The 21,524-nt window shown below is 41.4% G+C and overlaps 1 protein-coding gene across 12 annotated transcripts in view; it reads left to right on the top strand.

Moving 5' to 3' along the window:
• The first annotated feature begins 10,994 nt into the window (after nt 1-10,994).
• Nucleotides 10,995-21,524, top strand: part of RUFY3 (RUN and FYVE domain containing 3) — an 89,981-nt gene continuing 79,451 nt past the window's right edge. For 8 of the 12 annotated variants that reach the window (XR_014244000.1, XM_082390183.1, XM_082390184.1 and 5 more), the window contains exon 1: nt 10,995-11,482. Coding sequence is in view for 7 of the 12 variants with exons in the window: in XM_082390183.1 (XP_082246309.1) it covers nt 11,134-11,482 (349 nt within the window). In the remaining 5 variants the exon portion in view is untranslated. The remainder of the gene's footprint in view (nt 11,483-21,524) is intronic. The other 4 variants (XM_082390188.1, XM_082390181.1, XM_082390185.1 and 1 more) reach the window with 3 other exon arrangements.

Here is a 21,524-nt window from a genome sequence, read left to right as displayed (position 1 = left end):
GAGAGGCAGTACTCTGAAATAAGCCTGGATCAAACTGGTGATCTTGGAGAGCCTCTTGGTGAGGCAGGAGGCAACTGGGACTCCCCTTGGAGATAAAGACATTGGCAGCAGCCATTTTGGGGGAGCTCATTCTACTGTGATAACAGCATTGCTGATAAGTTCCACTCTGGAATCCTCCCTCCAGTTTATTAGCACCAGGGACCCAGTCCTGCCTCACAGCAGGCAACAGCAGCTAGAGCACAAGGCACAGCCTTGCAGCCAACTGGGCCAGGGGTCAGCTCCTCCAACCAGCACACACACAGTAGTCAGCCCCACCACAAAAGAAGGGCACACACAGCCCATATGGGGGGCACCCCTAGAGCATATAGCTCTGGTGACCAGAGGGTAGCATGCTGCTGGGCCCCATAGGATTTCTTTTACACAAGGCTACTTCTCTAAGATCAGGAAATGTAGGGAGTTCCTTGGTGATCTAGTGGTTAGGATTCGGCACTTTCACTGCTGTGGCCCAGGTTCAATCCCTGGTCAGGGAACTAAGATCCCACAAGCAGCGCTGCATGGCCAAAAATAAAATAAAAATAAGATTAGGAAGTGTAACCAACCTACCTGACACATAGAAATAAACATAGAGAATTGAGCAAAATGAGGAGACAGAGGCATATGTTCCGAACAAAGAGGCATAACCTCAGATAAAGAACTAAATGAAGTAGAGGTAAGCAATCAACCTGATAAAGAGTTCGAGGTAAGACCATAAAGATGCTCACTGAACTAGGGAGGAGAATGGATGAACACAGTGAGAATTTCAACAAAGAGAAAACATAAAAAGGAACCAAACAGAGCTGAAGAATAGAGTAACTGAAATTTATAATACACTAGAAGGAATCAACAACAGTAGATTAGATGATACAGAGAAATGGATCAGTGATCTGGAAGACAGAGTAGTGGAAACTGCCAAAGCTGAACAGAAAAAAGAATTTTAAAAAATGAGGATATTTTAAGAGACTTCTGGGACAACATCAAGCATACTAACATTTCCATTATAGGGATCCCAGAAGGAGAAGAGAAAGAGAAAGGGGCAGAGAACTTATTTGAAGAAATAATAGTTGAAAACTACCCCAACCTGGGTAAGCAAACAGATATTCAGGTTCAGGAAGCACAGAGTCCCAAACAAGATGAACCCAAAGAGGTCCACACAAAGGCACATTAAAATTAAAATGCCAAAAATTAAAGATAAAGAGAGAATCTTAAAAGCAGCAAGAGAAAAGCAACTAGTTACATACAAGGGAACTTCCATAAGGCTATAGCTATAAACTGACTTTTCAACAAAAACTTTGCAAGTCAGAAGGAAAAAAAAAAAAAAAAACTACAACCAAGAATACTCTACCCAGCAAAGTTATCATTCAGATTTGAAAGAGAAATACAATTTAACAGACAACCAATAGGTAAAAGAGTTCAGCACCACTAAACCAGCTTTAAAAGAAACGTTAAAGGGACTTCTCTAAGCCAAAAAGAAAAGGCTACTACTAAAAATATAAAAAATATGGAGAGAGGAAGCAAGATGGTGGAGTAGAAGGACGTACTCTCACTCCCTCTTGTGAGAACACCAGAATCACAACTAGCTGCTGGACAATAATCGACAGGAAGACACTGGAACTCACCAAAAAAGATACTCCACATCCAAAGACAAAGGAGAAGCCACAATGAGACAGTAGGAGGGGTGCAATCACAGTAAAATCAAATCCCATAACTGCTGGGTGGGTGACTCACAGACTGGAGAACACTTATACCATAGAAGACCACCCACTGGAGTGAAGGTTCTGAGCCCCACGTCAGGCTTCCCAACCTGGGGGTCCGGCAACGGGAGGAGGAATTCCTAGAGAATCAGACTTTGAAGGCTAGCGGGATTTGATTGCAGGACTTCGACAGGACTGGGGGAAACAGAGACTCCACTCTTGGAGGGCACACACAAAGTGGTGCGCGCATCAGGACCCAGGGGAAGGAGCAGTGACCCCGGGGGAGACTGAACCAGACCTACCTGCTAGTGTTGGAGGGTCTCCTGCAGAGGCGGGGGGTGGCTGTGTCTCACCATGAGGACATGGACACTGGCAGCAGAAGTTCTGGGAAGTACTCCTTGGCATGAGCCCTCCCAGAGTCTGTCATTAGCCGCACCAAAGAGCTCAGGTAGGCTCCAGTTTTGGGTTGCCTCAGGCCAAACAACAAACCGGGAGGGAACCCAGCCCCACCCATCAGCAGTCAAACGGATTAAAGTTTTACTGAGCTCTGCCCACCAGAGCAACAGTCAGCTCTACCCACCACCAGTCCCTCTCATCGGGAAACATACACAAACCTCTTAGATAGCCTCATCCACCAGAGGGCAGACAGCAGAAGCAAGAAGAACTACAATCCTGTAGCCTGTGGAACAAAAACCACATTCACAGAAAGATAGACAAGATAAAAACGCAGAGGGCTATGTACCAGATGAAGGAACAAGATAAAACACCAGAAAAACAACTAAATGAAGTGGAGATAGGCAACCTTCCAGAAAAAGAATTCAGAATAATGATAGTGAAGATGATCCAGGACCTCCGAAAAGAATGGAGGCAAAGACTGAAAAGATACAAGAAATGTTTAACAAAGACCTAGAAGAATTAAAGAACAAACAAACAGAAATGAACAATACAATAACTGAAATGAAAACTACACTAGAAGGAATCAATAGCAGAATAACTGAGGCAGAAGAACGGATAAGTGACCTGGAACACAGAATGGTGGAATTCACTGCTGTGGAACAGACTAAAGAAAAAACAATGAAAAGAAATGAAGACAGCCTAAGAGACCTCTGGGACAAAATTAAGCACAACAACATTCTCATTATAGGGGTCCCAGAAGGACCAGAGAAAATATTTGAAGAGATTATAGTCAAAAACTTCCCTAACATGGGAAAGGAAATAGCCACCCAAGTCCAGGAAGCGCAGCGAGTCCCATACAGGATAAACCCAAGGAGAAACACGCCAAGACACATAGTAATCAAATTGCCAAAAATTAAAGACAAAGAAAAATTACTGAAAGCAGCAAGGGAAAAATGACAAATAACATACAAGGGAACTCCCATAAGGTTAACAGCTGATTTCTCAGCAGAAACTCTACAAGTCAGAAGGGAGTGGCATGATATACTTAAAGTGATGAAAGGGAAGAACCTACAACCAAGATTACTCTACCCGGCAAGGATCTCATTTAGATTCGATGGAGAAATCAAAAGCTTTACAGACAAGCAAAAGGTAAGAGAATTCAGCACCAACAAACCAGCTCTACAACAAATGCTAAAGGAACTTCTCTAAGTGGGAAACACAAGAGAAGAAAAGGACCTACAAAAACAAACCCAAAACAATTAAGAAAATGGTCATAGGAACATACATATTGATAATGACCTTAAACGTGAATGGATTAAATGCTCCAACCAAAAGACACAGGCTTGCTGAATGGATACAAAAACAAGACCCATATATATATAGTCTACAAGAGACCCATTTCAGACCTAGGCACACATACAGACTGAAAGTGAGGGGATGGAAAAAGATATTCCATGCAAATGGAAATCAAAAGAAAGCTGGAGTAGCAATACTCACATCAGATAAAATGGACTTTAAAATAAAGAATATTACAAGAGACAAGGAAGGACACTACATAATGATCAAGGGATCAATCCAAGAAGAATATATAACAGTTATAGACATATATGCACCCAACATAGGAGCACCTCAATACATAAGGCAACTGCTAACAGCTATAAAAGAGGAAATCGACAGTAACACAATAATAGTGGGGTACTTTAACACCTCACTTACACCAATAGACAGATCATCCAAACAGAAAATTAATAACGAAACACAAGCTTTAAATGACACAGTGGACCAGATAGATTTAATTGATATTTATAGGACATTGCATCCAAAAACAGCAGAATACACTTGCTTCTCAAGTGCGCACAGAACATTCTCCAGGATAGATCACATCTTGGGTCACAAATCAAGCCTCAGTATATTTAAGAAAATTGAAATCATATCAAGCATCTTTTCTGACCACAACGCTATGAGATTAGAAATGAATTACAGGGAGAAAAACGTAAAAAACACAAACACATGGAGGCTAAACAATACGTTACTAAATAACCAAGAGATCACTGAAGATATCAAAGAGGAAATCAAAAAATACCTAGAGACAAATGACAATGAAAACACGATGATCCAAAACCTATGGGATGCAGCAAAAGCAGTTCTAAGAGGGAAGTTTATAGCTATACAAGCCTACCTCAAGAAAAAAGAAAAATCTCAAATAAATAATGTAAACTTACTCCTAAAGGAACTAGAGAAAGAAGAATAAACAAAATCCAAAGTTAGCAGAAGGAAAGAAATCATAAAGTTCAGAGCAGAAATAAATGAAATAGAAAGAAAGAAAACAATAGCAAAGATCAATAAAACTAAAAGCTGGTTCTTTGAGAAGAAAAACAAAATTGATAAACCATTAGCCAGACTGATCAAGAAAAAGAGGGAGAGGACTCAAATCAATAAAATTAGAAATGAAAAAGGAGAAGTTACAACAGACACCACAGAAATACAAAGCATCCTAAGAGACTACTACAAGCAACTCTATGCCAATAAAATGGACAACCTGGAAGAAATGGACAAATTCTTAGAAAGGTATAACCTTCCAAGACTGAGCCAGGAAGAAATAGAAAATATGAACAGACCAATCACAAGTAATGAAATTGAAACTGTGATTAAAAATCTTCCAAGAAACAACAGAAGTCCAGGACCAGATGGCTTCACAGGTGAATTCTATCAAACATTTAGAGAAGAGCTAACACCCATCCTACTCAAACTTCCAAAAAATTGCGGAGGAAGGAACACCCCCAAACTCATTCTATGAGGCCACCATCACCCTGATACCGAAACCAGACAAAGATACTACAAAAAAAGAAAATTACAGACCAATATCACTGATGAACATAGATGCAAATCCTCAACAAAATACTAGCAAACAGAATGCAACAACACATTAAAAGGATCATACACCATGATCAAGTGGGATTTATCCCAGGGATGCAAGGATTCTTCAATATATGCAAATCAATCAATGTGATACACCATATTAACAAATTGAAGAATAAAAACCATATGATCGGCTCAATAGATGCAGAAAAAGCTTTTGACAAAATTCAACACCCATTTATGATAAAAACTCTCCAGAAAGTGGGCACAGAGGGAACCTACCTCAACATAATAAAGGCCGTATACAACAAACCCACAGCAAACATCATTCTCAATGGTGAAAAACTGAAAGCATTTCCTCTAAGATCAGGAACGAGACAAGGATGTCCACTCTCACCACTATTATTCAACATAGTTTTGGAAATCCTAGCCATGGCAATCAGAGCAGAAAAAGAAATAAAAGGAATACAAATTGGAAAAGAAGAAGTAAAACTGTCACTGTTTGCAGAGGACATGATACTATGCATCGAAAATCCTAAAAATGCCACCAGAAAACTACTAGAGCTAATCAATACATTTGGCAAAGTAGCAGGATACAAAATTAATGCACAGAAATCTCTTGCATTCCTATACACTAATGATGAAAAATCTGAAAGAGAAATTATGGAAACACTCCCATTTACCACTGCAACAAAAAGAATAAAATATCTAGGAATAAACCTACCTAGGGAGACAAAAGACCTGTAATGCAGAAAACTATAAGACACTGATGAAAGAAATTAAAGATGATACCAACATATGGAGAGATATACCATGTTCTTGGATTGGAAGAATCAATATTGTGAAAATGACTATACTACCCAAAGCAATCTACAAATTCAATGCAATCCTTATCAAATTACCAATGGCATTTTTTACGGAACTAGAACCAAAAATCTTAAAATTTGTATGGAGACATAAAAGACCCCGAATAGCCAAAGCAGTCTTGAGGGAAAAAAACGGAGCTGGAGGAATCAGACTCCCTGACTTCAGACTATACTACAAAGCTACAGTAATCAAGACAATATGGTACTGGCACAAAAACAGAAACATAGATCAATGGAACAAGATAGAAAGCCCAGAGATAAACCCACACACCTATGGTCAACTAATCTATGACAAAGGAGGCAAGGATATACAATGGAGAAAAGACAGTCTCTTCAATAAGTGGTGCTGGGAAAACTGGACAGCTACATGTAAAAGAATGAAATTAGAACACTTCCTGACACCATACACAAAAATAAACTCAAAACGGATTTGAGACCTAAATTTAAGACCAGACACTATAAAACTCTTAGAGGAAAACATAGGAAGAACACTCTTTGACATCAATCACAGCAAGATCTTTTTTGATCCACCTCCTAGAGTAATGGAAATAAAAACAAAAATAAACAAATGGGACCTAATGAAACTTAAAAGCTTTTGCACAGCAAAGGAAACCATAAACAAGACCAAAAGACAACCCTCAGAATGGGAGAAAATATTTGCAAACGAATCAACAGACAAAGGATTAATCTCCAAAATGTATAAACAGCTCATGCAGCTCAATATTAAAGAACCAAACAACCCAATCCAAAAATGGGCAGAAGACCTAAATAGACATTTCTCTGAAGAAGACATACAGATGGCCAAGAAGCACAGGGAAAGCTGCTCAACATCACTAATTATTAGAGAAATGGAAATCAAAACTACAATGAGGTATCACCTCACACCAGTTAGAATGGGCATCATCAGAAAATCTACAAACAATAAATGCTGGAGAAGGTGTGGAGAAAAGGGAACACTCTTGCACTATTGGTGGGAATGTATATTGGTACAGCCACTATGGAGAACAGTATAGAAGTTCCTTAAAAAACTAAAATTAGAATTACCATATGATCCAGCAATCCCACTACTGGGCATATACCCAGAGAAAACCATAATTCAAAAAGACACATGCACCCTAATATTCATTGCAGCACTATTTACAATAGTCAGGACATGGAAGCAACCTAAATGCCCATCGACAAACAAATGGATAAAGAAGTTGTGGTACATATATACAATGGAATATTACTCAGCCATAAAAAGGAATGAAATTGGGTCATTTGTTGAGATGTGGATGGATCTAGAGACTGTCACACAGAGTGAAGTAAGTCAGAAAGAGAAAAACAAATATCGTATATGACGCATGTATGTGGAACCTAGAAAAATGGTACAGATGAACCAGTTTGCAGGGAAGAAGTTGAGACACAGACATAGAAAACAAACATATGGACACCAAGGGGGGAAAGCCGTGGGGGGGTGGGGATGGTGGTCTGATGAATTGGGCCATTGGGATTGACATGTATACACTGATGTGTATAAAATGGATGACTAATAAGAACCTGCTGTATAAAAAAATAAATAAAATTCAAAAAAATAAAATAAAAATAAAAATAAAAAATAAATAATATGAAAGAAAATATCTCACATACATAGACTGAAAGTATGTGAATGGAAAAGGTATTCCATTCAAATGGAAACAAAAAGAAAGTTGGGGTAGCAATACTTATATCAGACAAAATAGACTTTAAAACGAAGATTGTAACAAGAGACAAAGAAAGACATTTAGTATGATAAAGGAATCAATCCAACAAGAAGATGTAACAACTGTAAATATGTACGCACCCAACATAGGTGCACCTAGATACACATAACGCAAATATCAACAAACGTTAAGTGAAAAATTGACAGTAATACAATAATAGTAGGGGACTTTAACACCCCACTTACATCAATGGACAGATCCTCCACAAAGAAAATCAATAAGGAAACACTGGCCTTAAATGACACATTAGACCAGATGAACTTAATAGCTATTTATAGAACATTCCATACAAAAACAGCAGAATACACATTCTTTTCAAGTGCACATGTAACATTCTCCAGGATAGATCACATGCTAAGCCACAAAATAAGTCTCAATAAATTTAAGACAACTGAAATCTGAAAAAGAATATCATCCCTTCCCAAGTGGTATCTTTTCTCTGATCACAGTTCTAAGAAGCTTAGGCTAAAAGTACATCCATGACATTGATATTTTAAAAGTTTGTAATATATTCTAAGTGTCCATCCTTAAGATCCCCAAAGGGTTTCAAAAAACCAAACATGAACAACTAAAAACAAAATGCAAATAAAGTTGAAAAACACCTCTTGCTTTATTTTACAGGAAACTTAATAGTACTTGATTCTTACAGTGGCTTGGATTTTGTCCCTTTAAAACAGTATAGGCAGATGCTCTGTGCATTTTTCATAAAGGAGCAACATGGTTAGGCTTGTTTTTTGAATCTTAGCATCCCTAAATGTATGTAGCAGTTGAATCAGCCCTTTATGTCACTAAAGCTTATGTAGAGCTGTGATTATAATATTGATCCAAAAGCTAAAAGCATAAGAAACTAGGAACTTGGAGTATCATCCACCTTTAAAGAAAATGCCTGTAAAGAGCCTTGCCTGTAAATGTTAAAGGGCTCATATTTCAGTTGATTTTCTATATTCATTGCACTGCCACTTAATGACATAAAGCATAAATAGAACTGTTTTAAAAGTAAAGAGGCACACACAACTACTGAGCCTGCACTCTAGAGCCCGCGGACCACAACTACTGAAGCCCACGTGCCACAACTACTGAAGCCCGTGCGCCTAGAGCCCGTGCTCTGCAACAAGAGAAGCCACCGCAATGAGAAGCCCACTCACCACAACAAAGAGTAGCCCCTGCTCGCCGCAACTAGAGAAAGCCCGCATGTGGCAACAAAGACCCAATGCAGCCAAATAAATAAATAATTTAAAAAAAAATATTGAAGTGTAATTGATATATAAAAACAACACATTGACTTTACACAATTTGATGAGTTTGGACATATGCACACACCCTGTGAAATCATCATCACAGTCAAGGTAATAAACATATCCATCACCTCCAAAAAAAAAAAAAAGTAAAGAGGCACAAAAAAACCAGTATACCTCAAGATCCCACAGCATGTCAATGTTTCTAATACCTGTAGGTAACCTGGATAACTAGAAAAGAGAAATCTGGTGATTTAAACTAGACAACATTTTATACTTTGTTAACTTGGTGACTCCCTTGGCTATTACTGGCCTTTCTCAAGAGTGATTTGTGTGGAGTCTGCTTTCTTTTCTTCTACCTACAATGGAATAAGTGTATATTCTTGTTAAATTCTTTACTGAAAAATTGCAAAACACCTGTGTGAAGGAACCTGACAAGAATACAATGATGCTTAGGAATTTCTGCATGCAAAAACAAGGTAAAAGGGTCAGTTAAGGAATCATTTTGCTATCCCGCAGAAATGAACACATTGTAAATCAACTATACTTCAATTAAAAAAAAAAAAGATCCAGTTAAGGATGGGTATTAAAATCATATATCTGTAATGTTTTAGTTTTTCTCTTCAAGGTATTATACAGCTTGTAATTCCTAAAAGGCAAGTATGTTTTTTTATCAAGACTCTCACCCTTACAGAGACTGAAAAGACCCAACAAAATTCCAAAATGCTAAAGATATGATGAAAGAGCTCCCCCCAGCAATTCTGTTTTTATTATTGTAAGTTATATGTTGTTTTACTAAAATGATAATACATAGCTAATAATAATAATTTTCCCCTATTCCAGAACAAGAATCCAGGCTCAGAGAACAAATAACTTACTCAAGTAGGCAGTAGCACTGGAATCAACAGGTCAGGGAAATGCCAGAAACTGAAAAACTACTAAGAAATTTTCTGACTGCTTGAAGTTAGCTTCTTGTGAACACCTCCTTTTAAAATACGTTTTGTTTAAAAGACTTGGTGAAAGATAGTATTAGACGTGTCACGGTAATTTCTTGTAATTTCAAGAGTTATTTTCAGAGAATAACAACAATAAAAAGGTTTAGTTTTCCTTTCAGAGAAGCATAACTTCCTCTACAGAGGGAAAGACAGACCAGAGAAAGAAGGAAAAGCAGGTGTTCAAAATGTTACACGACAGTGATTTTTAATTATGAGTCAACATGGATTCCATGCCAGCATTTTGCAAACCGAACACAAAGCTAATCACCTAGGAAATACGAGGGCACGTTCATGGAATCTAGCGTTAAGGAATAACGATAGTAACTGGAAATTGTCTTTATTAAAGAAGGAAATGTTTATTTATTGGAATTACTGGATCAGTAATCGTCGATTCAAATATTCAAAATAAAGCAACAGTGACCAATTACTAGCGAGACACAGGCACTAGGAAAGTGAAAACTGTCGCCGTGTAACAGACGCCTGTCATATAAATTCTAAGCTGTTTGGTTTAAAACGCATTCATGCGCACGCGGAACCCCGGAAAACCAGGGAGTTAAAGTCAGAGCAAATACAAGATTTCTATACAGGGCACATGACAGAGAACAAAAGAGGTGGGGGAAGGAAGACACCCACCTCTGGTGTCTCACATAAAAAGCTCATAAATCAAAACCGTGAATGAACGGTTATAGTGTATGTATGCAAGGCATAGGGTACAGTTTAATACGGGGGTGGGGAGCAGTTTCCTTTTTAAAATTAGCTTTCGCCTCTTCAACCCAGATCTTTGTGCCTCCGTGCTACCGATGAAGTTGGGCGGTTGCACACAAAAGCGCCGCTAGATATTTCGCCAGGTCTCCCACCGTTCAAGCACCGGGGGGCAAACACACCTGATCGCTTAGGAGGGCCGTGCCAGGGGCCGGTAAGAACCAGGCACTGAGCGCCGTATCCTCCCCCAGGGTCAGGAGGGAGCTCAGCGCCGCCGGAGCCGAGCGGAAGGTGGGAAGTGGGAAGAGGAGGAGGCCGCCCCCTAGGGGAGCCGCGCCGCAGGCTGGGGGCCGGGGCGGGAGGGGCAGGCGGGAGGAGGCGGCCGGTAGGGAGACCGCGCCGTCGGGCGGGGCCGTCCCTCCAGCTGGCTCGGACCCCGGCGGGGCGGGCCGTAGACTGAGCGGCAGAACCCAGACGCCGGCCCGTAGCCAAGGAGAAAGGTGGGGGCGGCGCGGACGGGACGGGGCAGCGGCTCCCCGCCGTGACCCTCTGCTCCACTGCCCAGGCCCGGGTGCGAGTCGGAGGCGGAGGCGAAGGAAGGAACGAGCATGGCTGAGACCTCGCCGCCGCCCACTGCCGGCACGGAAAGTTGCAGCGAGGAGCCGGCGAGGGGCGGGAAGCAGCGGCTGGAGGAGCCGCGCAGCGCTCCAGCCGGGGGCGCGGACAGAGAGGACGAGGCGGGGCCGCCGCTGGCCTCCCCCGCGGGGCAGTCGGAGCCCGGCTCGCCGGTGGCTGCCCCCTTCTTCCTGCTCTACCCGGGCGATGGAGGCGCCGGCTTCGTAGCGCGCCCGCCGCCGCAGCAACAGCGCTCCTGGAGGACCCCGCCGTCGCCGGGCTCCCCGCTGCCCTTCCTGCTGCTGAACTACCCGAGCGGCGGCGGCGGCGGCGGCAAACACCGTGAGTGGCGGCCGGGAAGGGGGATGCCGGCGGGGAAGGGGGGCCTCGGCCGGGAAGGGCCAGTCCGGCTCCGCGGAGCTCCGCCTCCTGCTGGCTCCCCGGAGCTGAGCAGGGCCCCGAGCCAACGGGGAGACAGGGCGCTGGGGGCGGCTCTCGGGAAGCTCCCATCCGGGGGCGCAGGGGGGCGGCCGCGGTCCGGGCGCCGGACTGTTTACCTCCTAGTCTCCCCAGGCCGCAGGCTCCCGCCCGGCCTCCTCTCCCCTCCCGGGCCGGGCGCTCGTCCTCGCCAGCCTCCCACGTGCTCGCCAGGTCCCAGTCCCGGGTCTCCGGTGGGAGCCCTCCCTGAAGGAGTCGAGGAGGGGGCGGCGTCCGGAGACCCGGCAGCCCAGCTGTCCCGCCGTCTGCGGGCTCCCAGCGCCGCTGCGGCCGAGTAGGTGTGGCTGCTGCGCCGCCGCCGCCCGCGTGGCCTCGGTTGGACCACTAAATTTTTTACTAGCGTTCACTCCACACCCGTAAATATCACATATCCGTCCCCCACAATGGGAAGAGAAATCAGGAACTGTGCGCGAGATGACGAGAAGGGAAAGTGTGGCTTTAGGAGGGCACTTCCCAGGATAATATCGTTTGACAGGAAGAGGCCTCCACCTTTTAAAAGCACTATCACCGGAGTCCTCTGAATGCAGCGCACCGCACTTTGTGCTGTATCAGTCAACAAATGTCTATTGCTACCTGCTGTGAGCGGGGCCCTAGAGTAGGCAATGTGTATAAAAGACTTGAAGAATATTAAGTCTGGTTTAAAAAGACAAGATCTTAGAGTATGAAAATGTGACTGAAGATACAAGGCATGATATAAGTGCCGACTACTTTGCTGTATGAGTTCTGAAAAGGGAAATTTGCCTAAGGTGAAGAGGGAATCAATCGATCAGTCTGTCTCTGTGTGTGTCTCTCTCTCTGAGACACAGCTAGAGGTTTCTTTTTTAGCACTAAAGCAAACCTTTTAACTGTTCTGCACTGCCAAGAAACCCTGACTTTGCCTTTTCTGCCCCGATCCGTCCCCTAGAAAAAGGTTAACATTAGTTGCATATTTTCTATGTGCATGTACTGTGATTATCATAGTTAATCGTCACATCTCTGTAAGCCAAATATGCCACTTTATCAGGCGAGGAAGCTGAGGATCAATGTGATTAAGTGATTTGTCCTAAGTAACAGTGTGAGAGAAGGAATGAAGTTGACCCAGATTCTTTGCCTACCGAGCCCATGCTCTTTAAGTGAATAGCAGACGTCCAAAACTGTGATTGGATGGTTCCTCCCTAGATTAGGGTCCATTGGATTCAGCTGGAGATAGTCCTTTGTTAGCTTCTCTTTATTAGTTACCTAGAATGGGGGCCAACACTGACCATAGACCTAGAGTCTTAGTAAAGTCATAGTTTGTTGCAGTAATCCGCTAATCTCCAAAAGAGAGTGTCTAATGTCAGAAATGAGTCTTTTGATAAGCAGAGGAGGTAAAGATAAGAATATTCGCAACATTGCTTTTCATTTTCTAAGGCATCTGCTTTCTACTTTGTTCTTTAAGCACAGCCTCTCTTTTTCTTCCTAAGAATTTCTATTTTTGTGTAATCTGCTTATTAACCAGTCATTATAGGATGAAGAAGACCCTCCTCTCAGTTCTTCATAACTCTGTGTAACAGTTCTGGTAGAAGGTGTGATACAGAAAATTTTTTCAACTGTTGACCAGTATCAGTTATGGGAATTATCTGAATTTCAGGTGATTTATTTGATTCCTTCGTCGTATTAAGGGTTGACTTTATTTATTTATTTATTTATTTTTAAGTATTGTCCGAAAATTGGTGCCTTAGCATGATCAAGATCAGCAATGGAGAACTTAAAGCTAAAGTTTCGTAACTGTGATCCCTTGGTCCTTACCTTACAACACTAGCAGATGTATGGCATGATTTGTTAGCACATAAAGTTCTAATAGTTCATCCTGGTCTTTAATTTTTGAAATAGTTTATTGGTGTGTAAGTGCTCAGAAAATTTACTGGGAAAATACATGTGTCCCACTTACACTGTTTTTAAAGACCAGTCACTGAGGACAGTTCATATTGTCAAAGATCCCTGATACTTATTTTATTCAACTATAAAACTGACTTAAAGTAGTTCTTGTTTTGTACTGTTTTTATTTTTACCTGTTATTTTTATATGTACTTTAGAACACACATACTTGCAAAAAGGAATTCTCTGGATATTAATAACAATACTTCCTTGTTGCTGCTCTGTAGAGTCAGTGCAATATTGCTTTATATGATGTACCTGGATATCAGAACTCGGGGTGTCCTGATGACTCATTTGAGCAACCTGAGACCAACAGTTTTTCAAAGACTTCTCATTTCAGTTAGCAGGGCAGTACTTAGACTCAGCCTCAACAGCCAATGAATATTTGCCTCCTCAACACTGAATTTTTAACTCTCGCTGATGTATTTGCCAAAAGTGTATAATATATAATCATTTTGATAGGCTGTTTATTAAGGCATTATTATCTCTTCATTTTAGAAGTCTTGACTGTACTCAGAGATTTTAAAATTAACCTTTACATTTGAGTTTAGAAGCTTTGTTACAAATGACACCGATGAAGAATAGCAAAAATGTGTGCAGAGGAGGTAGCCTAAACCTTTCAGGGTTCATGACATGTAAGGTTTCAGTGTAAAATCTTGCAGGATATAATGTCCATGAAACATTCAGCGAGCTTAAACGCAATATGAAAGGTTTCTGATGTGCCTTGTTGGATTATGTCACTCTGACTCTGAGTGCTGGTAATCTGCTAAATTGTTATGCTCCTAGCTTTTAAATTTCAAATTTCTACCATGCCTTTTTTTTTTTTTTAAAGTAAAAATTACAAGTAGCACGTGGATCTGTTCTCACTATTTAAATGTTTTATAATGCAAAAGTACATTGAGCACAAAGTGACTTTCCTCTTTGTGGGCCCCCAAACCCTCCTCTCCCCCACCCCCCATCACCACCACAATTTATTATCAGAGAATACCACTTTTGAGTTTGGTGAGTTTTCTTCCAGAACTTTTGCGTGCATTCACAGAGATGTATGTGTTCATATTGTGTGGGGCCTTTTCCCCCTTGGTGTATGACCGTCCATTCCAATTTCTCATCAACTGTATAAGAAGGAGCTACTTGCATGCTATGGTCCAATACGTTTGAAACCAAGTCCCCCTAAAACCGAGTTCTTCTGCCAAGTTTATGATTAACCTCTCTATTCAAAACTCTATTTCCGGGCTTCCCTGGTGGCGCAGTGGTTAAGAATTTGCCTGCCAATGCAAGGGGCAGGGGTTCGAGCCCTGGCCTGGGAAGATCCCACATGCTGTGGAGCAACTAAGCCCGTGCACCACAGCTACTGAGCCTGAGCTCTAGAGCCCGCAAGCCACAACTGCTGAGCCCACGTGCCACAACTACTGAAGCCTGCGAGCCACAGCTACTGAAGCCTGCGTGCCTAGAGCCCGTGCTCCACAACAAGAGAAGCCACGACAATGAGAAGCCCGCACACCGCAACGAAGAGTAGCCCCCGCTTACCGCAACTAGAGAAAGCCCATGCACAGCAACGAAGACCCAACGCAGCCAAAAATAAATAAATAAATAAATTTATTAAAAAAAAAAAAACAACTCTATTTCCTTTCTTGTCCCATACCTGTTCCCCTCAGGATTGAGGAGTATCAAAGTAAAGCGGGGATTGAAACCAAGCAGGACCCTGTGGGACCTTCCCAAGCACAAAAGTCCTGTTTCTTGTTTGTAGAAAAAAAGGCTTTAGACTCCTAGGCCTTCCCTGAGTTCCAAAGAGCAGATGCAAGCAGTCAATGAAGAGGACAGTAGCGTCACAGGACTCCTGGTTTCTCCTGAAGGGATATAGATAACAATCTGATGCATATCTTTGAGTTGCTCTGTAGAGACTAAGACCCCCATCCAGGTGGACGATGGCCACTACATGCTGACCACAAGCAAGGTAGACCCCAGACTGGTTGGAACCAGAAGTTTGAGATTCCTGAAACATCAACCTGTTACCTCACCACCAACCAATCAGAAGAAGGTCCACGAGCTGATCACGCATCCTACGACCCTCTCCTCTAAAACTGTCTTTAAAAACCCTTGCCTGAAAGCCATCCGGGAGTTCGGGTCTTTTGAGCATGAGCTGCCCATTCTACTTGCTTGGCGCCCTGCAAATAAACCCTTACTTTGCCGCAAACACCTGCTATCAGAGTTCGGCTTTCTGTGCCAAGGGCACACCAGCCCTTGCTCAGTAACACTTAATGCCTTCCTTTTCCATCCTAACTTTAGAAGTCGTCTTGTGAGTGGACAGAATGGACAAGAGATGGCTTCTCCTTGGTGTTGGAGGGAAGAGGCACCCCTGCCATTTGCACGGTGATCAGCTTCTATTGACAGTTCTTTTCCTCTTTCAACTCCCAGAGCTACCACAAGCATTTATGTTTAAAGCAATGCCATACAAATAGCCCACATCTCTGCCCTTGTCTTTTCTCTCCCGAATACATCAGTGTACAAAAAGAAGTCCACTCACAAAGCAGCAGCTTTCTTTCTGTATTTGTATGTGCTGTTTTGAGATAGGAGGAGAGCTAGGAAAGGAATAGAAAGAAGGGGGGGAAAGGCCTTGGGAAGAACTGGAAACGTTACAGTGACTACCCACGTCAAAGTTGAGTATACTTAACAGTGAATGCCCTGGTTGAGCCCTGGAAAGTGCAGAGAATGAGGCTTCTAGAAACATTCACTGTTTCTCATGGATGCTCTTTAAGAGTCCATGATGTGGGGAAAGAGTGCTCTCATTTACATATAAACCCAGGAATGTGTATTTAAGAGGAGAAAATCAATTTTATGTTCACAGTTTCATACACACACCTACAGTAGAAAGATATGTGTGTATTATATAGGTATGTGTGCGTATATACATTATTTGTATGTGTATGTATGTATTTATTCATTGACTTTATTCTCCATGGGTATTTCTATTATTATGTCTCTCTCTTTCTTCTTTTTTCATTGTTTAATAGTACTCTGGAAAACATTATACCTGATTAGGAGTTGAATACACATTAATCAGTTCATCTGCTGTATGCTTTTCAAACTTTGAAAAGACAAAAGTCACTTTTTTGGGATTTGTAAATGTAGAGGCATCTGCTCAAAACTGGGAGGTGTGCAGGGGAAGGGTTGAACCATCAGAACCAAAAAGGTTTTTTTGTTGTTTTTAATTAATTAATTAATTTATTTTTGGCTGTGCTGGGTCTTCGTTTCTGTGCGAGGGCTTTCTCTAGTTGTGGCAAGCGGGGGCCACTCTTCATCGCGGTGCGCGGGCCTCTCACTATCGCGGCCTCTCTTGTTGCGGAGCACAGGCTCCAGACACGCAGGCTCAGTAGTTGTGGCTCACGGGCCCAGTTGCTCCGCGGCATGTGGGATCCTCCCAGACCAGGGCTCGAACCCGTGTCCCCTGCATTGGCAGGCAGACTCTCAACCACTGCGCCACCAGGGAAGCCCAGAACCAAAAAGTTTTGAGCATTCACCTCACATTAGTAGGTTTTAGCTTGATGTGTGACTTTTTAGAAGACAGCCTTTTGTTATAATTAATGTAGAGCAGTGCCTTCTTTCACAGTACTGTGATTCACAAATCTGTCAGCCATCAGCTCTTTTCCAGCTGTGTTCAGAATGCAAAGAGCCACTTTCTGATCCATTAAATGCTGTTTTGTCAAATGGCAGATGTAAAGGCCCATAAGAAAAGGGAGGAAAACCCTCAGAAATGTAGCATCTTCGGTGTGTAATTGTAGATTAGTGACTACCAGAGACCTGCAGTTTAGCCCTTAAGAGTATCTAAATGCAGGTGGGTCCTTTTCCACACGCAGCTGAAGTGACCTGGGATCCTGAGCATCTAAGGTCCTGGGAGCTGGGTCATGCCCCCATTTCCTACCTCATGACTAAGCTTGCTGTCTGCTGCTTGCCTTCCTGATTTTGCTTTTATCACCACTGCTGCCTAAACTGTCAACAGTTTGTCTTCCCAGCCAATTTCTCCGCTTCTCTTCTGCCTGCTTTCTTTTGTTTTACCTACTCTTCTGGCCTGGCATTATCAAAAAGTCCTGTCATGCCTCTTATTGACAAAGCAATAGTTTCAGAATATTAGATGTAATTTTTGAGTCTTTCTTTTGGCTGCTCTGCTATTGATAATCATGGGTTCATTCTTTTTTTTTTTTTTTTTTTTTTTGGATTTTTAAAAATATTTATTTATTTATTTATTTGGTTGTGCCAGGTCTTAGTTGTGGCAGGCAGGCTCCTTAGTTGCGGCTTGCATGCTCCTTAGTTGTGGCATGCGAACTCCCAGCTGCGGCATGCATGTGGGATCTAGCTCCCTGACCAGGGATCCAGCCCGGGCCCCTGCATTGGGAGCATGGAGTCTTAACCATTGCGCCACCAGGGAAGTCCCTCATTGCTGATTTTTTTTTTTTTTAATCAGTCATCAGTTTTATACACATCACTTTATACATGTCAATCCCAATTGCCCAATTCAGCACACCACCATCCCCACCCCACCGCAGTTTTCCCCCCTTGGTGTCCATACGTTTGTTCTCTACATCTGTGTGTCAACTTCTGCCCTGCAACCCAGTTCATCTGTACCATTTTTCTAGGTTCCACATACATGCGTTAATATACGATATTTGTTTTTCTCTTTCTGACTTATTTCACTCTGTATGACAGTCTCCAGATCCATCCACATCTCAACAAATGACTCAATTTCGTTCCTTTTTATGGCTGAGTAATATTCCATTGTATATATGTACCACAACTTCTTTATCCATTCGTCTGTTGATGGGCATTTAGGTTGCTTCCATGACCTGGCTATTGTAAATAGTGCTGCAGTGAACATTGGGGTGCATGTGTCTTTTTGAATTATGGTTTTCTCTGGGTATATGCCCAGTAGTGGGATTGCTGGGTCATATGGTAATTCTATTTTTAGTTTTTTAAGGAACCTCCATATTGTTCTCCATAGTGGCTGTATCAATTTACATGCCCACCAACAGTGCAAGAGGGTTCCCTTTTCTCCACACCCTCTCCAGCATTTGTTGTTTGTAGATTTTCTGATGATGCCCATTCTAACTGGTGTGAGGTGATACCTCATTGTAGTTTTGATTTGCATTTCTCTAATAATTAGTGATGTTGAGCATCTTTTCATCTGCTTCGTGGTCATCTATATGTCTTCTTTGGAGAAATGTCTATTTAGGTCTTCTGCCCATTTTTGGATTGGGTTGTTTGTTTCTTTAATATTGAGCTGAATGAGCATTTTATATATTTTGGAGATTAATCCTTTGTCCATTGATTCGTTTGCAAATATTTTCTCCCATTCTGAGGGTTGTCTTTTCGTCTTGTTTATGGTTTCCTTTGCTGTGCAAAAGCTTTGAAGTTTCATTAGGTCCCATTTGTTTATTTCTGTTTTTATTCCCATTACTCTAGGAGGTGGATCAAAAAAGATCTTGCTGTGATTTATGTCAAAGAGTGTTCTTCCTATGTTTTCCTCTAAGAGTTTTATAGTGTCCAGTCTTACATTTAGGTCTCTAATCCATTTTGAGTTTATTTTTGTGTATGGTGTTAGGGAGTATTCTAATTTCATTCTTTTACATGTAACTGTCCAGTTTTCCCAGCACCATTAATTGAAGAGACTGTCTTTTCGCCATTGTATATCTTTGCCTTCTTTGTCATAGATTAGTTGACCATAGGTGCGTGGGTTTATCTCTGGGCTTTCTATCTTGTTCCATTGATCTATGTTTCTGTTTTTGTGCCAGTACCATATTGTCTTGATTACTGTAGCTTTGTAGTATAGCCTGAAGTCAGGGAGTCTGATTCCTCCAGCTCCGTTTTTTTCCCTCAAGACTGCTTTGGCTATTCGGGGTCTTTTGTGTCTCCATACAAATTTTAAGATGATTTGTTCTGGTTCCGTAAAAAATGCCATTGGTAATTTGATAGGGATTGCATTGAATCTGTAGATTGCTTTGGGTAGTATAGTCATTTTCACAATGTTGATTCTTCCAATCCAAGAACATGGTATATCTCTCCATCTGTTGGTATCATCTTTAATTTCTTTCATCAGTGTCTTATAGTTTTCTGCATACAGGTCTTTTGTCTCCCTAGGTAGGTTTATTCCTAGGTATTTTATTCTTTTTGTTGCAATGGTAAATGGAAGTGTTTCCATAATTTCTCTTTCAGATTTTTCATCATTAGTGTATAGGAATGCAAGAGATTTCTGTGCATTAATTTTGTATCCTGCAACTTTACCAAATTCATTAATTAGCTCTAGCAGTTTTCTGGTGGCAGTTTTAGGATTCTCTATGTATAGTATCATGTCATCTGCGAACAGTGACAGTTTTACTTCTTCTTTTCCAATTTGTATTCCTTTTATTTCTTTTTCTTCTCTGATTGCCGTGGCTAGGACTTCCAGAACTATGTTGAATAATAGTGGTGAGAGTGGACATCCTTGTGTCGTTCCTGATCTTAGAGGAAATGCTTCCAGTTTTTCACCATTGAGAATGATGTTTGCCATGGGTTTGTCGTATATGGCCTTTATTATGTTGAGGTAGGTTCCCTCTATGCCCACTTTCTGGAGAGTTTTTTATCATAAATGGGTGTTGAATTTTGTCAAAAGCTTTCTCTGCATCTATTGAGATGATCATATGGTTTTTCTCCTTCAATTTGTTAATATGGTGTATCACGTTGATTGATTTGCGTATATTGAAGAATCCTTGCATTCCTGGGATAAACCCCAGTTGATCATGGTGTATGATCCTTTTAATGTGCTGTTGGATTCTGTTTGCTAGTATTTTGTTGAGGATTTTTGCATCTATGTTCATCAGTGATATTGGCCTGTAGTTTTCTTTCTTTGTGACATCTTTGTCTGGTTTTGGTATCAGGGTGATGGTGGCCTCGTAGAATGAGTTTGGGAGTGTTCCTCCCTCTGCTATATTTTGAAGAGTTTGAGAAGGATAGGTGTTAGCTCTTCTCTAAATGTTTGATAGAATTCACCTGTGAAGCCATCTGGTCCTGGGCTTTTGTTTGTTGGAAGATTTTAATCACAGTTTCAATTTCAGTGCTTGTGATTGGTCTGTTCATATTTTCTATTTCTTCCTGGTTCAGTCTGGGAAGGTTGTGCTTTTCTAAGAATCTGTCCATTTCTTCCAGGTTGTCCATTTTATTGGCATAGAGTTGCTTGTAGTAGTCTCTTAGGATGCTTTGTATTTCTGCGGTGTCATAACTTCTCCTTTTTCTTTTCTGATTTTATTGATTTGAGTCTTCTCCCTCTTTTTCTTGATGAGTCTGGCTAATGGTTTATCAATTTTGTTTATCTTCTCAAAGAACCAGCTTTTAGTTTTATTGATCTTTGTTATTGTTTTCTTTGTTTCTATTTCATTTATTTCTGCTCTGATCTTTATGATTTCTTTCCTTCTGCTAACTTTGGGTTTTGTGTGTTCTTCTTTCTCTAGTTTCTTTAGGTGTAAGGTTAGATTGTTTACTTGAGATTTTTCTTGTTTCTTGAGGTAGGCTTGTATAGCTATAAACTTCCCTCTTAGAACTGCTTTTGCTGCATCCCATAGGTTTTGGGTCGTCGTGTTTTCATTGTCATTTGTCTTTAGGTATTTTTTGATTTCCTCTTTGATATCTTCAGTGATCTCTTGGTTATTTAGTAATGTATTGTTTAGCCTCCATGTGTTTGTGTTTTTTATGTTTTTTTCCCTGTAATTGATTTCTAATCTCATAGCGTTGTGGTCAGAAAAGATGCTTGATATGATTTCAGTTTTCTTAAATTTACTGAGGCTTGATTTGTGGCCCAAGATGTGATCTATCCTGGAGAATGTTCCGTGCGCACTTGAGAAGAACGTGTAATCTGCTGTTTTTGGATGGAATGTCCTATAAATATCAATTAAATCCATCTGGTCTATTGTGTCATTTAAAGCTTCTGTTTCCTTATTTATTTTCATTTTGGATGATCTGTCCATTA

This window comes from Balaenoptera borealis (genome assembly GCF_965194805.1).
Source record: "Balaenoptera borealis genome assembly, chromosome: 4".
In the NCBI taxonomy this organism is placed as follows: domain Eukaryota; kingdom Metazoa; phylum Chordata; class Mammalia; order Artiodactyla; family Balaenopteridae; genus Balaenoptera; species Balaenoptera borealis.
The sequence above is the reverse complement of the archived record's forward strand: the minus strand, read 5'-3'. Positions and strand labels throughout refer to the sequence as shown.